This window comes from Notothenia rossii (genome assembly GCF_949606895.1).
Source record: "Notothenia rossii genome assembly, chromosome: 10".
NCBI lineage: Eukaryota > Metazoa > Chordata > Actinopteri > Perciformes > Nototheniidae > Notothenia > Notothenia rossii.
In genome coordinates, this window is record NC_136908.1 from 27,147,303 (window position 1) to 27,167,112 (window position 19,810).

Here is a 19,810-nt window from a genome sequence, read left to right on the forward strand (position 1 = left end):
TCATGCCTGTTCATATTATCATCAACACTCAGGCCAAAGGTACATTTCCACTCTAATGGCCAATAAATAGTTGTATTCATGGGCGTCATCTGTATCAAAGGTAGATTAATGCAAGGTTTCCCATCTTATAAAAGTTGTGTAAATGCAGGCAGCGGTTGTTAAAGCACACTATGAACCACTTCTGCTGGACAATGATATAAGAACGACCTTTGACCCTTAAGTAAAGTGAATTCTGTTTATTTTTGATTTCTCTCATGGTGCAGTGATTTTCAAATCAAAAATCTTTTTATTACGTTTCTACAATGCATAACCAGGACTTGTCATTTAGAAATGGAAAGCTAAATGTATGCATATACAAATGAAACAATGGTTTGTACTGGTTATATGTACAAAGGCAAAAATAACAGAAAACACAAACAAACAATAACAACGACAAAAGTAATCCCGTACATCAGGGGTCTCAAACTCAAGGCCCGGGGGCCAAATCCGGCCCGCGATTTCATTTTATGTTGCCCCGCAAGAGCTTGCAAAGAATATAATACGTTTATTATACGGTTACATTCAACTTTACAGAAGCACGTTGCCCATAAACGACATGTCCCACAATGCATCTCGTTTTGTGACATGCGCGCTGAAGAAACTTGCAGTTGTTTGCCCTGGACTTCTGCTTTCAGACGTAGTTAATTACTAAGTTATTATCCTATCCCATAATAATCCAATTCAGAGGCAATAATGTAATATAATACATTATTTTATATATATATTATATATTTGTATAGTTACAACCGGCCCTTTGAGTGCAACCTTTATGCGAATGTGGCCCGTGATGAAATTGAGTTTGACAGCCCTGCCCTACATCCACTGCCAGTGAGCCTCATACACACGAATATTCACCAGAAATATTGTTAAATAACGCATGTAATACATAATGCATATACATATTTTTTATTTTATTGTAAGTAAAAAAACTGCACTGATCTAAAACTGATCCCACTCAATCTCTGCTCAGATTTTTGGGGTGCTCCTCATTTTTTACCTGTGACGTGGAGCCGAAATAACACACACACAGCAATAAAAGATGACAACAGCACAGTTGGAGCTGGGAACTTCGGACGCAGGTCAGCAATCTTGCTCACATTTATTGGATCGCAGTTGGTCACATGCAGTGTATAAATAGAGAGGGAGGCTCATCAGTTTCACAGACGTCACAGATCACATCACTGAGGTGAGCTCTCACACGTCTCTAACAGCAGGCTGGTATAGGTTAATTCAGAATTTTGATTTGTTTGAACTGTTTCAAATAATTTAGTTTGAACATTTGAGTTTATTTATGTGTAAAAACTTTGAGTTACTTGACTAAAACATCCTAAAATGTATATTCAACAGGTGAACATTTTAGCTTTTTATAACTAATCTACTCAAATGAACTAAAAACGTTTGTGTGTGTTAGTGTTGAAATAGTTTTAAAGTATTTATCATGTGATGTTCCAGGTGTCATCATGAGGGTGTTTGCAGTATTCCTTGGGCTGGCGGTCCTCTCAGGTGAGTTCAAATGTATTTTTAGACACACATAAAAACTACAAAAAGGAAGAAGAAGACAATCAAATGAGTAAGGAGAGAAGATAAGAAGAAAGACAAATAAAGTAAAAACAGATTGAATTGTCCATCATTTTGTTACACTTTTGAGCTTTCATTTTGAAATCACGGTCTACTGTACAGACCACAATAAGTCTGAGATAATAAAGCCAGAAGGAGCTTTTATATTTCAAATAAGTTTCACATTCTCTTTTTACTTCTGTCTGTTCTTTAGTGGTTTCAAAAAAATCTGATCAAATATGAGTCCCAATATTTATTTAACAAAATGTGATGTGGTCTCACAGATTTGAAAATATAACCTGAAATCAAATGACTTGTACATTTTGCAATCATTGATTCAAAAAAGGTGATTTATCCGTAATCCAATGCCAAACATCTTCCATCATGTTTTGTTTCCCCTCTAAAATAATAAGAAGTGAATATGTAATCTTCTTTGTCTCTGTGTAACGCAGGCTGCTATGCCTTTGTTGTATACTTTTTTTTTTTTTAACAGGCTGCTATGCCAGAAGTGTTCCTCAGGATGAGATGAAGAACTCCTGGGAAGCCACGGTCGAGAAGTTTAACGATTATTTCACCGACCTGAACTCAAAGGCCGACAGAATGGTGAAGGACATCAAGAGCTCCCAGATCAACCGGGAACTGGAGTGAGTCCTTTCACGTCACACTGCTGAATTTAAGAAGAGTTATCAGAGTAATACATCTATTTATTTGCACCTTAGACCTGCCAGGGACATTTGGTTGCCTGATAAATACCTCATGTGCTATAAATGCTCATACCTGCTTTGACAGAACTGTCATTGTCTACAGACAGATCATAGTTCACCATTCGTTGAAAGAATTTTTTTACATTTAGTCCAATAAAGTGAATTCTATTCACTCATCCTCGTCTACCTGGATACATCTGCAACTACAAGCAAGCTGGTTCACATTAAGAGAAACAATAGCAGTATCGCTAATACTATTTAATAATATCCCAATGTTGAATTTATCGCTTAATACAAGTGTACACTAATGGTTTAACTCTTTACTTGCCTATGTAACATTAAACTGCAGCTATGTGTAATGGGTTTGAATTCAACTGAAATATACTTTTTTTAAGTGTTTCTATTTCCTGCGTGTTACATTTTTTCAGTCCACTACAGTATTTGTGTGACTGCTTTAGTCAGTTCTCAAATTAACATTTTCCATGTGAATTCTGTCATCACTTGTAAAATATGATCCACTCCAACCCGTTAGTGAACAATGTAGGAGTTGAAATGGCTGCTACAACATTTAAACGCTGCTTATAACATGCATCAGCAATAATACTCACTTTGTAAGTACTTTAAAATCTCAGTTGATTTTAATGTTGATACTTCTATTTGTTTGCATTCATTGGAATGCAACATTTAAGTTGGTGGTATTGCTACTTTTGCTCAAGTAAATGATCTAATTTGTGCTTGCTAACACTGAATAGAACAAACCCTGATGTTTTCTGGGTCTTTTGTTCTTGTCAGATTGATTGGAGTCTGTCTGACTGGTGATAGAGCAAAACACAATGTTGTTTTTACAAATCTGATGGTTACGCAACACACGTTACTCAGTGTGTGTGTGTGTGTGTGTGTGTGTGTGTGTGTGTGTGTGTGTGTGTGTGTGTGTGTGTGTGTGTGTGTGTGTGTGTGTGTGTGTGTGTGTGTGTGTGTGTGTGTGTGTGTGTGTGTGTGTGTGTGTGTGTGTGTGTGTCCAATAATATCAATTAATATAGAATAAAATATTCACACAAGCATTAGAAGAAAGCTGTTTACGTTATGTTTTCATCTTGAAGTAGGCCTTTAATTGCTCTCACCTCATTCTTGACCCCATCCCTAACCTCCTCTCCCCCCTCAACCCCTCAGCTCCTTGATCTACGACAGCATGTCGGAGCTGACCCAGTACAGAGAGGACCTGAAGACCAAGCTGGGCCCATACACCCAGGAGGCGGCGGGGACCCTGGGCAGAGATCTGCAGAGGACCTTCGGCAAGCTGGACGGGAACCTGCTGGAGGCCCGGGAGCAGATGGAGAAGTACAGACTGGAGCTGACGACCATGATGGAGCAGAACGCTGACGACGTGAGGGTCCGGGTCTCCGCCTACAGCCGCAAGTTGAAGAAACGCCTCAACAAGGACACAGAGAGCATCAAGAGGTGAGGGAGGGGCTACTTGTTTTCCAACTGTTTACACACCCCATACAACTAGAATTATACGTACAATGATACGCATTCACTACAAATCTGTTTATTTCAGTTCGTTTATTTGCTAAATGTTTCCTTTTTACCTTATTTTACTTTAACTTATGCAAATGTATTTAGCATGTTTGTTGGTAACCTGAGACTTCTTATTTGAATAGCCAATGACTGCTTTTTTAATTTATGTAAATGTGATCAAATAAACAACTTCAGTTAGCTTTTATCTAAGACTAAAAGAACGTGCTTTTTCAAACAAAACAATTATTATATATTATATTGATTTTATATATTTAATATATTGTACATACATAACTCGACAGAACATGATGTTTATATAAACATTTAAACCATTTTCAGTTGTATTTGTCTTAAAAGTGTTTTTGATTATACATTAATGCATAATTAGTGTATAATTATGCATTAGTGATAAACTAAATAAACTAAAGTATAGTTTATTTAGCATTAATTTAGATTTTTCTGTGAAATTGAACATATAACATATGTTAAAATGTATATGTTATATATATATATATATATATATATATGTTGCAGTTGAACTAAGGGACCTAATTACTTCTTCAACCCTACACTTTATTAAGATATAATAACATTTATTTTTACAACATGCTGTTTCAATGGGATTCAATCAATGAGAAAAATCTGAACTTTTGAGTCTCGTCTTTAAAATAGTTTTGTCCTTTTTCTCAGAACTGTTGAAGAATTATTTGGGAATCTTCACTCCAGCACCTCAAACAACATGGAGGGCATGAAGGAGCGTTTCGACCCTTTCTTCGTTCAGGTGCGGGACAACGTCCAGGCAAAGATCAGCACCCTGGGTGACCTGTTCCACGACACCACCGAGGACATGAAGGACCGCATCGAGACCACCGCTGAAGACCTGCGCTCCACGCTGAAGGACAAGTTTGAGGAGCTGAAGAACTGGTTCCAGCCCTCCATGTAAACCCTGTAACCAACAGAGAGGACCATCCGTCAAAACCACCTGCAAAAACCCTTTGAAGAGATTCCTAACCAAAGATATTCAGCTGTTATATTACACACCACCTCCATGTCTGAATGTGTAGAGTCACTGATGCCTTTCAATAAAAAACTTCTGCTCACATGTGTGTAATGTAATTTACTATCCAGTCCGAACGTTCTCTGGTCCAGATTTCCTCCTTTGTTTGCAATATAAATGACTTCAACAAATAAATGAGAAAATGGAAAAATGTCTTACTCTTGCGGATAAATATTTGGAAAGTAAAACATACACTGCAGATTGAAACATCACTGGCATCCATGATGTTTTTTGTGCGTGTACATTTACACCCCGGTTTAAAAGGTATAGTTCTAATTGCTTTCACTTTTTGCATACAGTTGGTCCACTTGTATGGGTTTGGGTTTTAGTTTTCCTTTCCTACAAAGCCAAAACGTAACAATAATAATATAATGTGATTTCATATAATAATAAAGAATAATTACATTATTTATTATTAATTAATGCTCCTTTTTGCCTATTTTTGCCCACAGTCATTTATTTTAAGCCACTAAGTGAATGTCTTTATGATAGTTCTAAGCTAAGAGACGCATTTGTCACTAGTTTACTGTGAAAGATGATGCTTCATTCTATAGCTGTTCATAGTGGTGTTTCTTTTATAAAGGAAACTGCTATAGTGATTTTATTGATCACTTGGCTGCACATTCAGATAAGTACACGAACCCTTTTGAGAGGACTTACTGCTCACTGTGCATTTAGCTGCTGCTTACTATCAGCAAATGTTCCGTCTTGTATCTAACCCCAGGACAACAGTGTGTTCATTCTGAATCCTTCCACCACTGTTAAAGAAAGTTAATTTTGTTGTATTGACTTTTGCACATCCTTCTTTGAGTTTAAAACAGATATAATGTTAAATAATGCTAATAAGATATTAATTTAAAATGCGCATACAACTTTCCTTTTCTATTTCTTGTTGAGAGCACTAGCCTGCGAGACTGCACGTGAAGCTAAGGCACGGTGAAACCAGCCTTCCACATCTACGTCATTACTACATCCAATCACGTTTCTTTCAACTCTTCTCTGAGCCAATCACAGACGCTCTTTTAGATCAGACACAGCATCGTGTTAGGTTGTCGCTGCTCAGTGTTGTCATTTCCAAACATGTCCATCACGTTCTAAGTAGAGGATTTTATATTTATCCTGAGAGTTTATTCTCTGTCACAATGAGTAACGTTTGCAGAGAAATCATCACTCTTCAGTTGGGACATTATTCAAACTTTGTCGGGACTCACTGGTGGAATTTACAGGTAAGCAGCTAGCGCTAAGCTAACGTTAGCATGGCATGTGTTGACAAACTTGGAGAGATAGCTCATGTTAGCAGCAGCGTGAATGTGCTATCTTTGTTCAATAAACACACCGAGGACATGCAGTGGAAACAACTAGCTTATACACAGGCTACATGGTGCTAGAGTGTGAAGTCAGCAGTTTATTTCTGATCAGATAGTCATATTTTAGACGGAAATTGGGGATATTCCTAAGTGAGATATGTATATTAATCACTTCAAATTTAAAATAAATCAACTGGTTTGAATTTAAAAAAGAAATATGTTCTGTGTATGGTGAGATGGTTTTGCTACATCCTCAGTCATCTTTAAGGACCCTCCTGCGTCCAGCTGCAGATGATGTCATGTATACATTACAACTATACATATACATTCGAGATACTTGTATTGTTTGTGATAAGCTGAACTATTTTCCTTTATGGCCAAATAAAGTGATCCTACTTTTGTAGTTGTATACAATCTTTAAAGAGCCTCTTGGATCAGCTGGAAAATGCATCGTCACAAAGCTGAAGACAGGGTTTGTTTTTTTGATGATACATTATTTTGGATAAAAACACCCAAAAGCATATACAAAAGTTTAAATGAGCAAAACCAAATGAGTAACAACTACAGCAGCAAAAACCGTAATGCAGCATCAATATCAGTCCAACATAATGTATAATAATAAAACCCTGAGAGAAAGCCCTTTTACTGCACATTGCATTTGTTTTACTTTTGCTAATGATACTCCATTAGTTTTCCTTCAGTTAGGTTTTTTAGATGGATGACTTTAAGTGTGGTATTAGAACTTTTCATTTTTAAAGTTAAGGGTCTGAATGCTTTGCAAAAACCGAGTAAGTTCAAGCCCACATAAATGTTTTACTCTAAATGACAATCGTAGTAGTAAAAAAACCATAAAGCATTACATTGCAAACACAGAACTATATATCTTCCGTCCAAAACTTGAGTGAAATCTGTTAAAATGGGGCCAATCCCCTTGTGTCTGTTTGCAGGATGCCTCTTTGTCCTACGATCCAGACACGTCCCTGGGTGAGATCCAGAGTGATGTCCTCTTTCGAGAGGGACAGACTCTGGGGGGACACGTCACACACACACCTCGCCTCATCGCCATGGATCTCAAAGGTAACTTCCTCTGATCCTGTTGTTTCATAATCAAAACAAATGAGAATTGCTTCACTACTTTAACTATGGATAAAACATTGATATGTCTTACATGGATACAGGTTGCTATAGTAACCTGGTTTTGTATGCTGCTGGCTAAGCTGATGTCACACATTTCTATAACAGGAAGTCTCCGGACTCTAAGGCAGGAGGGAAGTCTGTATGACGCCAGCGAAGAGGCCTCCGCTGTCACATGGTAGATGAAAGTGTCTCTGTGTGCATTACTTCCTGTGTGTTTACAGATTTTAAGGGCACAACAAACTGTGTTGTATTTATAGTATGACTGAAACTAACACTTGTTTTCATTATCTGTAAATCTGCCAAGAAGTCTAGATTATTCAGATCATTGTTTGGTCTATAGCATGTTATAAACTAGTAAGGTGTCCATCGGAGTATCTCACACCACAAGTCTCAGAATAGGTGATTTCTAATCATGTCAGCAGCGCTAATTGAAAGGTACAGTGTATTCCTGGTGGATTTTGGCACCTTAACAGGAGGCGTGTGGTGCAGTGGGTTGTGCGTAGGTGTTGGGATCAGGGGGTCACAGGTTCAAACCCCACTGCAGTCAGCATGTCGTTGTGTCCCTGAGACACTTCACCCCAAATTGCTCCTGTGGGGATTGTCCACAGTATTGAGTATGTAAGTGACATGTAATGTAATGTTAACTCATTATTTTCTTGATACCTTAGTTTTAATGTAATGAAATACTGTACAACAATCATCAAAGTGCTCACTTACTGTTAAATATTTGAGTTAAAGGTCAAACCTCTATTGATGGATGTATCAGATCTGCCTTCTGTCCCTTTCTTTCCCTAACTGATATTGAAGCAAAATGTTAGACAGTTCTTGGTGTTTTTGATTTCAAACTGTGCTCCATCTGGCAGGGAGGGAAGCCTCATGATGCACGAAGAAACTCCAGCTGAGAAGAACCCTTTTCTAGAAGATCTGGACAGGCTGGATGTGAGTATTTGTGAAGAAAATCAAACTAACAAGCAGCTTATTGATGCAGAGTATTTTCATTTCACTGACATCTTGAGATAGTGATGCCAAGCTATTTGTAATAATGCGCTTTTATAGCAATCACAAAGCAAACAGAATATCAACACTAGCACAACTTTAGTGCTAACGTAGGTTTCCAAAAGGCCACATGATGTCATCATTATTATCATCAAAGGTTTCTTGTGTACAAGGGTGTCCATCTACCTTTTTCACCTTTTTGTCTTTAATCATTTTCCCTATTAAGACACAAAAGTAAAGAGCAACAAAGAGTCGTACAACATAACACAACTTGAAATTAACTGGATACAGTTCATACAAATACATTCTCAAAGTACCGATAATGAATAAAGGAAAAAAAGAATGATGACATTTTTGAACAAATAGTCTCTTAATTAATGTTACTTCCCCGCTGTTACATTTGTATTGCTTATTTTACATGAAATGCATCAAAGGGTCCTAGATATAATTAATGGCCTGCCTCCTTTTAAGACTGTATGTTATTTTCTTCTTCCTTCACTAGCCTAAGCTCGTCTCATTTAACATGAGAGAACGGCTTCTCCATGTCTTCCTACCTTTGCTATTTGAATAGCCAGGAAGGTATTTAGCGGTAGATAGCACCTGATCATGGCAGGTTACTGGTAGAGAGGGACACATATCAACCACAGCCAGAATGTACTAGCCTGATGGAATCTGATATGTACTTGATGTAGTCATTTTGATTTAGATTGGTCTGGATTGAGTAATAGTGCTGCAGAAACGTTAAGTGTTTTATCCTGACGGTTTGTTTTTCTCTCCAGAGAGGGCAGACCCTTGCTGAAGATGACCTTCACCCCCAACCTCGGCGCTCAGGTAAGAAAATCTTAAAGGAACTTTAAAATTCAGCATGAAATAAGATTGTGCATGAAACTCAGCAGCGAGCCCTGTGAACCCCCCCTCCCCCAGCTGCTGCAGTGAGCCTGGATGTGAACAGCCAGCTGGCGCGGCTCCAGAAGGCCTACCGGCTGGAGGGCAGCGTGAGGGTGTGGTCCGACTTCCTGAGGCTGCACCTGCACCCCCGCAGCATCTCCGTTATCCACCAGTTCAACCACGACGGGTAGAGTGCAAAGTCAGACTTAAAACAGGAAGGACAGCGTTGGGATTTAACTTCGTGATCGTTTTCACAATACAGACTGATTCATTTCGAATTGTATACTGTTTTCGTCTTTATAATATAATCATATTTTAATATTCGTCCAATTTAAGATGGCAATACTTGTTTAAAGTAATCCAAATCAATTTGATACCTCATATTATAAGCACTTTACCGCTTTACAGTGACACACAGAATATATAGACTATGCGAGGATTATGTACAGTATACTTGTGATGACTGACAGTGGTGGCATTTACTCCAATACTGTACTCAATTACAATATTGAGGTACTTGTACTTTACTTGACACTTTACATTTCCTGCTATTTAACACTTCTAACTCACTGCAATTCAGATGGAAATATTTTTACTTTTTTAGTCTATTAAAGTAGGCTTACACTGATGATGCTAACACTTTGTATTTATACTTAAGTAACACAACACAACAGAACTTAATTTGTAACAGACTATTTTACACGTTTACTTCTGAGTACTTACATCAGCATAGTTAGAGTCCTGGATTTCATCAAAATGACAAGAAGCACAGGCTCAAGGGAAGACAGAATTATGTAGGATATATTAAGGAGAACCTGTTAGCACATATTTAGAGTTAAGCATAGTGAATAAATAGTATATCACAGCACAAGGTGCTGGACGTAAAAGGCAAATCAGTGAGCCCAGACTTATACATCATAGCCAGATGAAGCACAGTCATATAATTGATAGCAAGTTAACATTGTTTAAGACATAAGAACAAATAATGTATTCAATTTTTATAAAAAATAAATGCAAATTCTACTCTTATAAAATGTACTTATCTAGTATCCTATGTTTTATATATTTAGTTTGAATAGTAAATTAGTCTATTAGTGTATCCTAAATTATTATTACTTTATATTGAGTATTCTATAGGAACTCTATTTGTATTTGTTATATTTTACACGTATGTGCAATTCCTGGTAAACATGAGGCAGTTGAAAACATATTAGGTATTAAGTATATCTAATCTAAGAATAATTTCATATTGCTTTTACACTGACAGTGCAGTACCTCCTGCTGTCCAGTAGATGTCAGGCTTTACTCATATTTGGCCTGTAAGGCATTGTTGCTCTTCGTGTGTGTGTGTGTGTGTGTGTGTGTGTGTGTGTGTGTGTGTGTGTGTGTGTGTGTGTGTGTGTGTGTGTGTGTGTGTGTGTGTGTGTGTGTGTGTGTGTGTGTGTGTGTGTGTGTGTGTGTGTGTGTGTGTGTGTGTGTGTGTGTGTGTGTGTGTGTGTGTGTGTGTGTGTGTGTGTGTGTGTGTGTGTGTGTGTGTGTGTGTGTGTGTGTGAATCAATGTTTATTTATATAGCCCAATATCACAAATGTTACATTTGTCTCAGTGGACTACACAGTTTGTACAGAATATCTATCAGTATGACAATACGACACCCTCTGTCCTTAGACCCTCACATCGTACAAGGAAAAACTTCCAGAGAAAACCCACAGTTTAAAGGGAAAAATTGGAGAAACCTCAGGGAGAGCAACAGAGGAGGGATCCCTCTCCCAGGACGGACAGACGTGCAATAGATGCCGTGTGTAAATTGAAAAGATAATACATTTGCAACATAGGTAGTCCAAATGTTTGGAAATGTATGTGTGTATAATAGGAAGATGAATCCACGAGGATATCCATCCAGGACTTATGATCCAGGACCACAGCCACGACACAAGATCCAGGACTCGCGATCCAGGCGTATATAGACACCAAAAAGAAAGAAATTTGGGGAAGCTGGGTTAATCGGAACATGAGGGTACACAGGTATAGACAGAGAGAAGGAAGAAGTAAGATGTCCCCCGACAAACTAAGCCTATATCAGCAAAACTAGGGGCTGAATCTAATCAGCCCTAACTATAAGCTTTATCAAAAAGGAAGGTCTTAAGCACACTCTTAAAAACGGATAGGGTGTCTGCCGCCCGAACACAAACTGGAAGCTGATTCCACAAAAGTGGAGCTTGATAAGAAAAGGCTCTGGCTCCCATTGTACTTTTAGAGACTCTAGGAACAACCAACAACCCTGCATTCTTGGAACGCAATGCCCTAGTAGGACAGTAGGGTATAATGAGTTCTTTAAGGTAAGATGGCGCCTGCCCATTAAGGAATTTGTAGGCGAGAAGAAGAATTTTAAATTCTATCCTGTGTTCTATAGGGAGCCAGTGTAAGGCAGCCAGAACAGGAGTAATGTGGTCCCTTTTCCTAACTCTGGTTAGTACACGAGCTGCAGCATTTTGAATCAGCTGAAGCGACTTGACTGACTTCTTGGTACACCCTGATAATAAGGAGTTACAATAATCCAGCCTTGAAGTAACAAATGCATGGAATAGTTTCTCGGCATCGTTTTGAGGCAAGATATGCCTGATTTTTGCAATGTTACGTAGATGGAAGTAGGCGGTCCTTGAAATTGATTTTATGTGGGTGTTAAAGGATAAATCCTGATCAAATATAACACCAAGATTCCTTACAGTCTCACTGGAGCCCAAATTAATGCCATCCATAGTTAATATATCTTTAGATAATTTGTTTCGTAGATTCTTCGGGCCAAGTACAATAACTTCAGTTTTGGTCGTGTTTAACATAAAAAAATGTAAGGTCATCCACGTTTTTAAGTCCTTGAGGCAGTCTTGAATTTTATTTAGATGATTAATTTCATCAGGCTTGATTGATAAATATAGTTGAGTATCATCCGCATAACAATGAAAGTTTACAGAATGATTCCTTATAATATTGCCTAACGGAAGCATATATAGTGTGAACAAAATAGGTCCAAGCACTGAGCCCTGTGGCACTCCATGGCTAACTTTGGTTTGCATGGAAGATTCATCGTTGACACGTACAAACTGAAAGCGTTAAGATAGATAGGACCTAAACCAGCCTAAAGCAGTTTCCTGTATGCCAACTAAGTGCTCTAGTCTTTGCAATAGGATATCATGGTCGATAGTATCAAATGCAGCACTAAGATCGAGCAAGACAAGAATAGAGACAAGTCCCTTGTCTGAGGCTATTAGAATGTCATTTGTGACTTTAACCAGAGCTGTCTCTGTGCTATGATGTTTTCTAAAGCCAGACTGAAAATCTTCAAATAAATTATAGTTTTTTACTTTTTTAAGTAATCACACAGCTGTTTTGCAACTGCTTTCTCAAGAATTTTTGAGAGGAACGGAAGATTAGAAATAGGTCTATAGTTGGCTAAAACCTCTGGATCGAGGTTGTGCTTTTTAAGAAGCGGTTTTATCACTGCTACTTTGAATGATTGTGGAACATAGCCTGATAATAAAGACATATTCATAATATTTAATAAAGAAGTGCTAATTAATGGAAAAACTTATTTTAACAGCTTAGTTGGAATCGGGTCTAAGATACACGTTGATGGTTTAGAAGAGAGAATCATTTAATTTAATTGTTCAAGGTTTATGGCTGAAAAGCATTCTAGTTTACTATCTAGTGTAATATTAGAACTTACGTTTCCGGGAGCTGTTGGTAATACTATACTGGTCAAAGGCAAGAGGTCATTGATTTTGTTTCTAAGAGTAACAATTTTATCGTTAAAAAGCACATAAAATCATTACTACTGAGTGCTATGGGAATAGAAGGCTCAGTCGAGCTGTGGCTCTCTGTCAGCCTGGCTACAGTGCTGAAAATAAATCTTGCATTATTCTTATTCTCATCTATTAATGAAGAGTAGTAGGCTGCTCTCGCTTTACGCAGTCCTTTCTTATATTCATTGAGAGTAATATGCCAAATTAAACAAGATTCTTCAAGTTTAGTGGAACGCCATATCCTTTCAAGTTGTCTCGACTTTTGCTTTATTTTGCGGGTTTCGGCATTATGCCATGGAGCTAATCTATGTTGTTCTATTTTTATTTTTATTTTTTTTTGTGTGTGTGTGATAGGGAGGCTCACCGTCTGGAGGCGTTCGGCCAGGGAGAGGCCCTCCTGCAGGGGCCCGTGCTGGAGCAGCTGGAGGACAAACTGCACTTCTTTGTAGAGGAGTGTGACTACCTGCAGGTGAGCCATGTTTTTATACTTGACGGTTTTGTAACCGTATTGTGTAAGCAGTGGTGGAAAAAGTACTCGAAAGTAGCGATTCTTAAAAGTAAAGGTAAAGTGCCAAAGTGTTTGCATCAAAATATACCAAAGTACTTGCTATGCGTATTGGCCCATTTCAGAATCATATATAGATATAATTACTGATTATTGATGCATTCATCTATGGAGGGGGGGGGGGGGGGGAATAACAACACAATGCCAAAAATTAAAAAGTGATTTCGTACAACTACATAACAGATCACAATAATATCCACCATAATATCCTTTTTTTAAATAATTTTAACCTTTCATGCATAGAGGTCACTAAAGTGGACAGCTATTCAAAAGGTGTTTTCTTGTATATGCATTGTTTTGTTTTGCATAGTTACACCATCAGCCACTACATAGGACCCTATTGCATCATCCCATACACTGCTACTCAGTGCCAAGTCAGTGCAAGTGCATGATACATGTCTCTAAACCAAGATAGATGACAGAAAGCCACATGGACCAAGTCACCCATCTACAGTTGCAAGAAAAAGTATGTGAACCCTTTGGAATTACCTGGATTTCTGCATAAGTTGGTCATAAAATGGAGGAAGCCACTGCTGTCCAGAAAAAACATTGCTGCACGTTTGAAGTTTGCAAAAGAGCACCTGGATGTTCCACAGCACTACTGGCAAAATATTCTGTGGACAGATGAAACCAAAGTTGAGTTGTTTGGAAGGAACACACAACGCTATGTGTGGAGAAAAAAAGGCACAGCACACCAACATCAAAACTTCATCCCAACTGTGAAGTATGGTGGAGGGAGCATCATGGTTTGGGGCTGCTTTGCTGCCTCAGGGCCTGGACAGATTGCCATCATCGACGGAAAAAATGAATTCTCAAGTTTATCAAGACATTTTGCTGGAGAACTTAAGGCTGTCTGTCCAATTGAAGCTCAACAGAAGATGGGTGATGCAACAGGACAACGACCCAAAGCACAGAAGTAAGTCAACAACAGAATGGCTTCAACAGAAGAAAATACGCCTTCTGGAGTGGCCCAGTCAGAGTCCTGACCTCAACCCAATTGAGATGCTGTGGCATGACCTCAAGAGAGCGATTCACACCTGACATCCCAAGAATATTGCTGAACTGAAACAGTTTTGTAAAGAGGAATGGTCCAAAATTCCTCCTGACCGTTGTGCAGGTCTGATATGCAACTATAGGAAACGTTTGGTTGAGGTTATTGCTGCCAAAGGAGGGTCAACCAGTTATTAAATCCAAGGGTTCACATACTTTTTCCACCGTGCACTGTGAATGTTTACATGGTGTGTTCAATAAAAACATATAATTGTTTGTGTGGTTTTAGCTTAAGCAGACTGTGTTTGTCTATTGTTGTGACTTAGATGAAGATCAGAACACATTTTATGACCAATTTATGCAGAAATCCGGGTAGTTCCAAAGGGTTCACATACTTTTTCTTGCAACTGTATATCTTGCCAATCCTTTTATGGAAAGCGTCCCCTGCAGGTATAAAAAATGTGGTAACAACTAAGGAATCATATAATTCATAAATGACCAAAGTATTGATTTTATGTTTGCAGGAAATCATGATTAACCACCTGTCCACTACAGTGGACGTCATGCATCACTGGCTATATTTCAACTACAATTCATACTGGTACTGCTGCTGTTGTTCCCAGGGCCGTCCCTCCCTACAGGCAGATCATGCAGACTGTGTGGGGCCTCACCTTGTGGAGGGGGCCACACCTTGCCGAGGGGGGCCTCATCTGAGGCGCACCTATGTGCTTATGTGGCGCAATTAGGGTGGCGCTGCACGGTTTCGCCGCTGCGAGGCTCCACTAGCACTCATCTAATAACTGTGCGTGGGGCCTCAAGTTGGCCCCTGGCCCTTGTTATTCTTGAAAATACTTCATTTGCAATATCTTTTTGGGCCGTAAATCAATATACTTATGTTATTATAATGTAATTTTAAGTTTGCACATCTTTATTTATCATTTTTTCTAAATGTACATCTCTTCAGTTCAAACCCTGAACGCATACTGTCCACCTGAGAGGATATATACAAATCTATTTGAAAAAAATAGATTAAAAAAAATAAAGTTCAAATCTTGTTTTTCATGCCCCAAGAGCAATACAAACCCTTGGTAAAAACATCCTGACTGAGGTTTTCATAATTCATGAGATAAACCATTTTCAGTAAATCTCGGTTTAAGCTGTCATTAACTCCTGGTCTCTCTGCATTTCCTCTCAGGGTTTCCAGGTGTTGTGTGACCTGGCGAATGGCTTTGCAGGCCTGGGGTCAAAGGTCACAGAGATGCTACAGGACTCCTATGGTGGGAGGGGCATCCTGACCTGGGGGTTAGCGCCTGTCAGTCACCCGGATTCAGTGAGTCACCTCCTCCAGAGGGATATTTAAAATGCAGACGTTTTGTAGATGTGCTTCTGTACTCACTTTGTTTCCCCCCCCCCCCCCCAGACCCCCATGAGGGAGCTGTTACCACCAGCTGAACTGCACCTTAGGGACGGTGAGCATGGCCAGCCACAGCTCCTTCTTCTGCCCCCTCACTCTGAGGGGGGGGCTGGGCAGACGGCCCTCTGCTCCCTCTGCGTTCCCCTACCTAAACTATGATGTGAGTTTTTGATTTAATTTACCATGTTTTATCTGTGCTCTTTGCAAATGTACTTATCATTTTAAAGAGTTTTACGGGATATTTATAATGATTTACTAAGTTCTATTTGATATTTTTTAATACCATTTCAATGCCTTATTTTGACAATTCTTCTTGACATTTATCTTACTCAAAATTACATTAAATACATGAATGAAACAAACAATATGTGTCAAACTGTCTCTCTTAACTAACACTAAACGTGAATGTTAACACTCATAATACGGTTTAATTTCTTTAAGATTTTTAATTTAGATATGATAGGAAATTGTTAAGGGCGATCCCGACCAAAATGATAAGAATATTTATAAATCTATAACTTTAATAGTATCCTCTGCTTAGCCTATATATTTTTCTACTGTTGATATGTGTATATTTACTTTTTCTTGTTTCATTTTATAATGTTTAACTTGGGCAATGCAAGTTTGAAGACTAATTCAACTTTATTCAAATAAAATTCTTTAAGATTTGAAATGTAGATTTGAGTAAGGATATGGAAAGGCTTAATATTTGTAGATTTCATATTTTAGGAAATCATTGTAATTCAACTAGATGGTGGAGTTCACACCATAATTCTAAAGACAAAAACAGTAATTTTTTTGAGTTTATCATGGCCAAGAGATTTGCAGTCAGTCATCTGAACATGAACATTTCTTCCACACGAGAGTGGATTAGAAAACAATAGTCTAAATGTATTTCCTCACTGTGGCCCAGCAGCAGCTTTTTCAACCGTTATATATTAATTAATTTATATTCTAATGTGAATTTCCCACTGCCCAACAGACAGCAGTTATGGGTCATCAATATTATTTTGTGTAGGTCTAACACGGCTGCAGTGTATGCTTGTTAATGTAATATCATAAAATATATATATAAGGAACTATCTGTGCTGTCCCTCCCCTCTCTCAGCCCTCCCTGTGGTACCACTCCTCCTCCGTGCTGGCCCTGGCCCTCGATGCCTCACCCTGCCCTACAGGCTGCACAGAGACAGCGTCCCCATGTGGCAGATGGCCGACTCCCTGGCCGTCTCTGGCAGGAAGGTGAGAAACTGCTGCTGCATTATCCCTCAAATCTGTTTGGGATGATCATGCTCTCAGCTTTTAATGACGGGTCTAATATGAATCCTAGGTGGTGGCTGCTTACGTGCAGTTCCCTTACCCATGATGCAAGGCAGCTCTCTCCCTGACGCCCTGACTGCCTGCACAGAGGCGTTGCCCTGGAAACCTCTATCAGCTTGCCCTGAACCCGACAACGGGCGATTATATGGCCAGTGGGCGACGCTCAAAGGCTACGAGGGACAGAAGCTAACCAGGTCTGAATTTCTTATTAAATGAATAATGGACAGTGTTTTAATGTATTTTAACACTAGTGCTGTAACCTTCACAGTGTGTCATCATTTAAAAAAGAGTTTTTGCACTGCTGTAGAAAACTGTCTGGCCGCCTGCACCTGCCTGGTGTGAAGTTGATTTGATGAAAGGTTCTTCATATATGCTAAGGATATTTATACATACATAGACGGACATCAAATATTTTCCTAACCATAGAACACTAACAAACAATATCACCATTACTAAAAAATACTCCTCATCAAAATGCACTTAAGTACACCAATACATGGCAAATTGAAGTACTCTTCTACTGTTTTCCTCTATACAACGTCTCATAAAACACAAAAAAAGAATCATTGGGGGATCACTAACGAAAAGTTCCTAAAATAAATAAATAAAGTCGCTGGGAACTTGTTCTTCGGTCCTCCCGTTCCTGGGACATGTGAGCCGTGTCCGGTGAAGGCACTGTCTACCTGCATGTAAAATCCACCAGGAAAATATTTTACGCTCAATCACTAACATCGGGTGAAAATAACTCGAACACGTGCATGTTGAAAAAAACAGGGATGGGAGCAGGGCAACACGCCTACCCTCTGGACCAGTGGTTCTCAACTGGTCAGGCCTCGGGACCCACTCTTTCCTTTGTCAATAAATCGCGACCCAAAATTTGAACCACTCAAATCTATTCAACAAAAAATCGTGCTGTAATATATATATATATATATATATATATATATATATATATATATATATATATATATATATATACGCTTTTTTAGAATACAATATTAATAAGAGTCAAGTACAGTGCATATATCCCTTATATCCCTTCACAGAACTAAAGAATGTTTTTAAAAAAAGGTTTAATGAGATGATGGAATCAAAGCTGAACGGTATAACATAAAAGGCCCACATGCTGAAAACCCATCCCCAGCAGCGGGGTCTGGGGAGATTCTCCCCTAGGAGATTTTTAGAAATACTAAAAATAAATTACTAGTTGGGTAAATTACTACCCGACATATTAATAATATTTGATGCCATTTTTTGATTTTTACTTTGTTCTGACAGCTGAACTTGCTGCTCCTCACAGAGAGAAGAGCAAAGAGGAGATAGTCTGTGTGAATTACTTTAAATTGTGGTTAAGGGTAGATAGCCCCCATTGTTCTATGACCTGTCAATCATCAAACCGGGGGTCATATTTCATTATGTGTTCATTTTTATCTGAAGTTGTACACATGGATGTATAAAGAGTAGTTCTACCTCAAAGTTATTCTCCGTGGGGACTTCCGGCAACAATCTTGATTGTGATTGGCCAGAAGACTCGAAAGAACATCAGCAAAGATGTTTTATTGAGAAGATGATCACTACGTGACAGAAGTTTTAAAACAGTTTATGGTCTCCCGGCATTTCCAGTCAAACGGCTACTGCATGCGCAGTTAGAAAATCGGGCCTTCAAAATAAAGGTTTAACTTTTTCAAGAAAAAACTCGCACCCACTCGAATGGATACCCACCAGTTGGGAACCACTGCTCTTGACGTCAGTGAGCAGCCTCAAGCTACCCAAGGACCCCCGAAGCTCAGACAGCAGCGACACAGTGAAAATCATATGAACCCAATCACATGGGTGAAAATCACTGATGTTAGTGTTCTAGGGTTAATAGATACAATATACAGCCATTCATTGGAACATGTGCACCAAATGTGTCAGGTTCAGGGGTTGACAATATGATAAATCAGACTGATCCCTGGTTTTAGGCTGAAAAAGGGATACACTGCGTCGGATAAGGACAGTTACCACAGGGCTAAGAAGTCTTTTAAATTAAACCAAAACAACCCTTAGTTTGAGTTTTTTAACAAATAAGCGGTCCTTTTTTAGCTGAATTCATTTCATAGTTACCGTATGCTTTTAGTATTTAAATTACATAAAGTCAAACAGTTTCATCAAGTCAGGTTACTTTACTCAACAGTAAGGAATTGCAAACAGGATTACACATGGAAGATATTAAAAACAAACAGGCAGGCATTTACCCCTTAAACCAGGGGTGGGGAACCTTTTTCCTCTCAAGGGCCATTTCAATTTTTACAACATCCTTCGAGGGCCGTACAAATGATTGAACTCAACCTCTGCTTAAAAAACTCAAATCACAGCCCATTCATTTCGCCTTTCTTTCATGCTGTGCAAAGAAAAAGCAACCTCTTAATCCAGATATTTGACCATGAACCGCGCATTCATGACCACCAAAACAGGAAGATATGGACACAAGATGTGTGCAAATGTATTTAGTTTCATATCCATGTGGACATGATTTAAGTG

General features: G+C 38.7%; 2 protein-coding genes across 2 annotated transcripts; both read left to right on the forward strand.

Moving 5' to 3' along the window:
- The first annotated feature begins 1,124 nt into the window (after positions 1-1,124).
- LOC307022871 (apolipoprotein E-like) lies at positions 1,125-4,918 on the forward strand. Its single transcript, XM_079655775.1, has 5 exons — positions 1,125-1,225; positions 1,492-1,542; positions 2,090-2,240; positions 3,471-3,758; positions 4,509-4,918. The coding sequence occupies exons 2-5, from the start codon at positions 1,500-1,502 to the stop codon at positions 4,759-4,761; spliced, it is 735 nt and encodes a 244-aa protein (XP_079511901.1). The 5' UTR covers positions 1,125-1,225; positions 1,492-1,499; the 3' UTR covers positions 4,762-4,918.
- A 970-nt stretch (positions 4,919-5,888) lies between these two features.
- Positions 5,889-18,211, forward strand: msto1 (misato mitochondrial distribution and morphology regulator 1). The gene is given in 14 exon segments (XM_079654094.1): positions 5,889-6,101; positions 7,130-7,259; positions 7,425-7,494; positions 8,183-8,258; positions 9,095-9,146; positions 9,240-9,390; positions 13,356-13,470; positions 15,752-15,886; positions 15,977-15,994; positions 15,996-16,130; positions 17,079-17,124; positions 17,127-17,209; positions 17,298-17,310; positions 17,313-18,211. Coding segments are annotated over 14 exon segments (1,299 nt in total). The 5' UTR covers positions 5,889-6,017; the 3' UTR covers positions 17,504-18,211.
- The last annotated feature ends 1,599 nt before the right edge of the window (positions 18,212-19,810 follow it).